The following is a 3325-nucleotide window of genomic DNA, read 5'->3' on the forward strand; positions in this document are numbered from 1 at the left end:
GTAGAAAGAAATTGATCACTCTAACTGCTTTATTCAAGAGTGTAACAGATCATTTATGAAGCCCAACTGTAAATAAGAGCATTGATAAAAATAGTGAAAAACGAATGCAAATGAACAAACTCTAGCTATTCATATTTATTGTTTACTAACTTTTCAAATTTATATTTATTATGTGAAAACTTCATTAATTATATATCAATTTTTAGATAGAGTATTCAACAGCAATAATTTATTATTGAACTTACTTTATTCATTTATGTTTTTCTGACTTAAAACAAAGAATCTTAAACTCGAAGAGTTTAAGCTAGCTATGTTATTACTTTTGTAAGGGGGTGATTTAGACTCTAGTGTGAACCTAAAATTGTATCGAGACTATCAAGAACCCAAATTAATCTTGATGGAGTTAGTGAAAAATCTCAAGGTGCACTTGAGAACTGAATTTAAGCTCAAGTGATTAGAGTTGAATTAGGATAAATAACTATGCAAGCTTTTCTTCTTTACTTTCTATGATTGGTGATATCATTCTAAACTCGTTTCTTTAATTTAATTATTAGCCAAATTTTTTTAAAACCCAATTCACCTTTTTTCGGGTGGACTTTCAAGGCTTTTGTGCAACTATCTCAAAATTTAAAAAAGTTTTGTACATTTTAGCCTAAAAAAATAAAAGAGTTTGTAAATCTATGACTCACTGGGTTCTATTTATAAGATAAAAAGAAATTATTTTTTAGTCATATTTATAAGTTGTCATTAATTCTTTTGAGAAACTATAATTATTGGTCCCTCTACTTCTAACGTGTTTTGATATTAGTTCTTACACTTTATTTCGTTGTTTTGAATCCTTTAAGTTTCATATGCCTGCAATGTTAATTCTCATCATCAGTTTAAATCTATTGATATATATAACATTTATTTATTTATTGCCCACGAAAGAAATTCAATTTTATGAATAATGTAAAAAATATTTTAATATCCGCGTATATTCAAAAGGAAAAAAAAAAAAAGAACACAATAAACTATTAAAAATAATTAATAAAACAAATAACTATTTTCTAGGCTTTTAGGTGCGACAACAAGCTCTTCTAGGAGACGAACCAATACTCTTTTCTTCATATGGTAGATAGACATTCCCACAATATGCTTCTTTTATTCCACAACTCTGATCTGATAAATCAAAATCTTTATTCCCAATCTTCTTGTACACAACTTTAGCTGCTTCTTCAAATGCCTCATAAACATTCTGACCCATTTTCGCTGAAGCCTCGAAGAAGATCAAATCATTTTCTTTAGCAAAATGTTCAGCTTCCTCAGTACTCACTTGCCTTCTCAGAGAAAGATCAGACTTATTCCCAACCAACACAATCGTCACATTTGCATCAGCTTGCTCCTTAACATCTTCCATCCATGAATCCAAGTGTTCAAAAGTCTCCCTCCTCGTTATATCATACACAAGTAGTGCAACTATAGCTCCTTTGAAGTAAGACCTAGTTAGTGACTTGAATTTTTCTTGACCAGCCGTGTCCCAGATCTGCAACTTCATCAGTTTCTTATCAACTCGAATCATCTGAGCTCCATATCCAGCGCCAATGGTTATGTCGTGGGTGTGTTGAAATCGCCTGTCAGTGAATTGATAAAGAAGACATGACTTTCCTACACCAGTGTCACCGACAATGATGCATTTGAAGCGATAGCCGTATGACATTTTTGTTATGATATGTGCAATAAGTATTCACCGAATGATGGATTGGAGGATGAGAAATAAAGTGAACAGGAATATATATAGCAATTTCGAGAATTCAGAGTGAATGAGGAAAATCTTAGTTGGTTTGGACTTCATAAAGGGTAGGGATATTAGTAAGATTATATACTGGATAATGATAAAAAGGTTTGATTGAAATTTGAATAATAAGATAATGATAAAAATATTAATTGATAACTAATAAAAATTCAGTTGTGTCGAAATATTAAAATAAAGTATTTTGAAATAATTAAAACTAAATTTTATTTTAAATTACATTTTTAGAGATATATATTTATATTTAGTTTTCAGATAAATGATAGTATAAAAATTATATTTATGTTACAGTGTATAAACGTTTTAAAAACTACATGTTTACAAGATTTTTTAGATATTGTTGCCATAAAATTATACAAGTTTTATTGAATATTTATAAATAAATATCCTTAAAAGTTTTAAATATAGAATAAATTAAGTTAACCATATTCTTTAAAAATTTTAAAAGAATATGTAACAAAAGCATTATTAACTAAAACTTATGTTTAGATGGTATTTCAGTATAAAAGACTGTTAAATTAGACAATTTAACGTAATTTAACACTTATGTAGCACAATTTTAAATTCCAAAAAAAGTTCGTATCTGCTTTTTAAAATAAAATAAATGATTCTATAATTGATGCAAAACTCTCATAATTATCTTCATTTTTACAGTAATCATCATCTTGTATAATATATATATATATATATATATAATTTTTAATATTAACTAGTTAAGCGGATAACACACATTTGCGTGTCTTAATAATAATTGTATAATGATTAAATAAATAATAAATTTGATGATGATGATGATGATGAAATAAATAATAAATAAATAAGTTTCTCCAAAATACATTTATGCCCTACTAATAATAGCAAATGGATTAAGGTTAGAAATCTTAATATTTTAGAAATCTTAAAATTAAATGAAAAGATAACAATAAATATTGAAAGATTACAATAATTTAAATATTACAATTTATAACTATTAAAACAAGATATTCCTAATTAATAAGATAAAATATCTTCAATGTTCGAATTCTCAATATTTTAATTAGTTCTTTTTCTTTTCATCATTTCTTATTCTCATCATTAATATTTTAACAATATTTATTAAAGTTTATTTTAACAAAATTTAGAATGCTTAATGCTCCTAAAAAAAATTCAATGATAAATTAACACTAAAAAATTGTCAAAAGCCTACTTTTTATTGCACATAAATCTCACGTATATGCCATATTGGCAAAAAATAAAAAAATTAATAGGTGATTAATGAAAGAATTTTTTTTTTTTGGTGCTACTTAGAAAAATGATTCAAGAATAAATTGTCACTGCTTTCGGGAAAAAAGTTAACAGGAAGAAATGAACCTTAACCCATATAATAGCACCACAAAATTACGATATGCCCCAGTTGCCAATGCAATAATGCCACGACATGTAAGATTGAATGGTTTAGAATTTTTCAAATGTCATTTTCGCCCCTGCCCAAGACCTGCCTGAGTCATTTAAACTTGTTTTCAGTTAATTTTGGATCCATCAAAAACCCACCTG

At 26.9% G+C, this 3325-nt stretch overlaps 1 protein-coding gene across 1 annotated transcript; it reads right to left on the reverse strand.

Moving 5' to 3' along the window:
• Positions 1-1057: 1057 nt before the first annotated feature.
• Positions 1058-1699, reverse strand: LOC129300285 (ras-related protein Rab-2-A-like). Its single transcript, XM_054938848.1, has one exon. It carries the CDS (start codon positions 1697-1699, stop codon positions 1058-1060), a length of 642 nt encoding a protein of 213 aa, XP_054794823.1.
• Positions 1700-3325: the final 1626 nt, after the last annotated feature.

This window comes from Prosopis cineraria, unplaced genomic scaffold (genome assembly GCF_029017545.1).
Source record: "Prosopis cineraria cultivar Desert tree isolate PC_DT_omini unplaced genomic scaffold, ASM2901754v1 PC1517, whole genome shotgun sequence".
NCBI lineage: Eukaryota > Viridiplantae > Streptophyta > Magnoliopsida > Fabales > Fabaceae > Prosopis > Prosopis cineraria.

Coding starts and splice junctions, on each gene's coding strand:
- LOC129300285 (XM_054938848.1), bottom strand. CDS start 1,699: ATGTCATACGGCTATCGCTTCAAATGCATCATTGTCGGTGACACTGGT.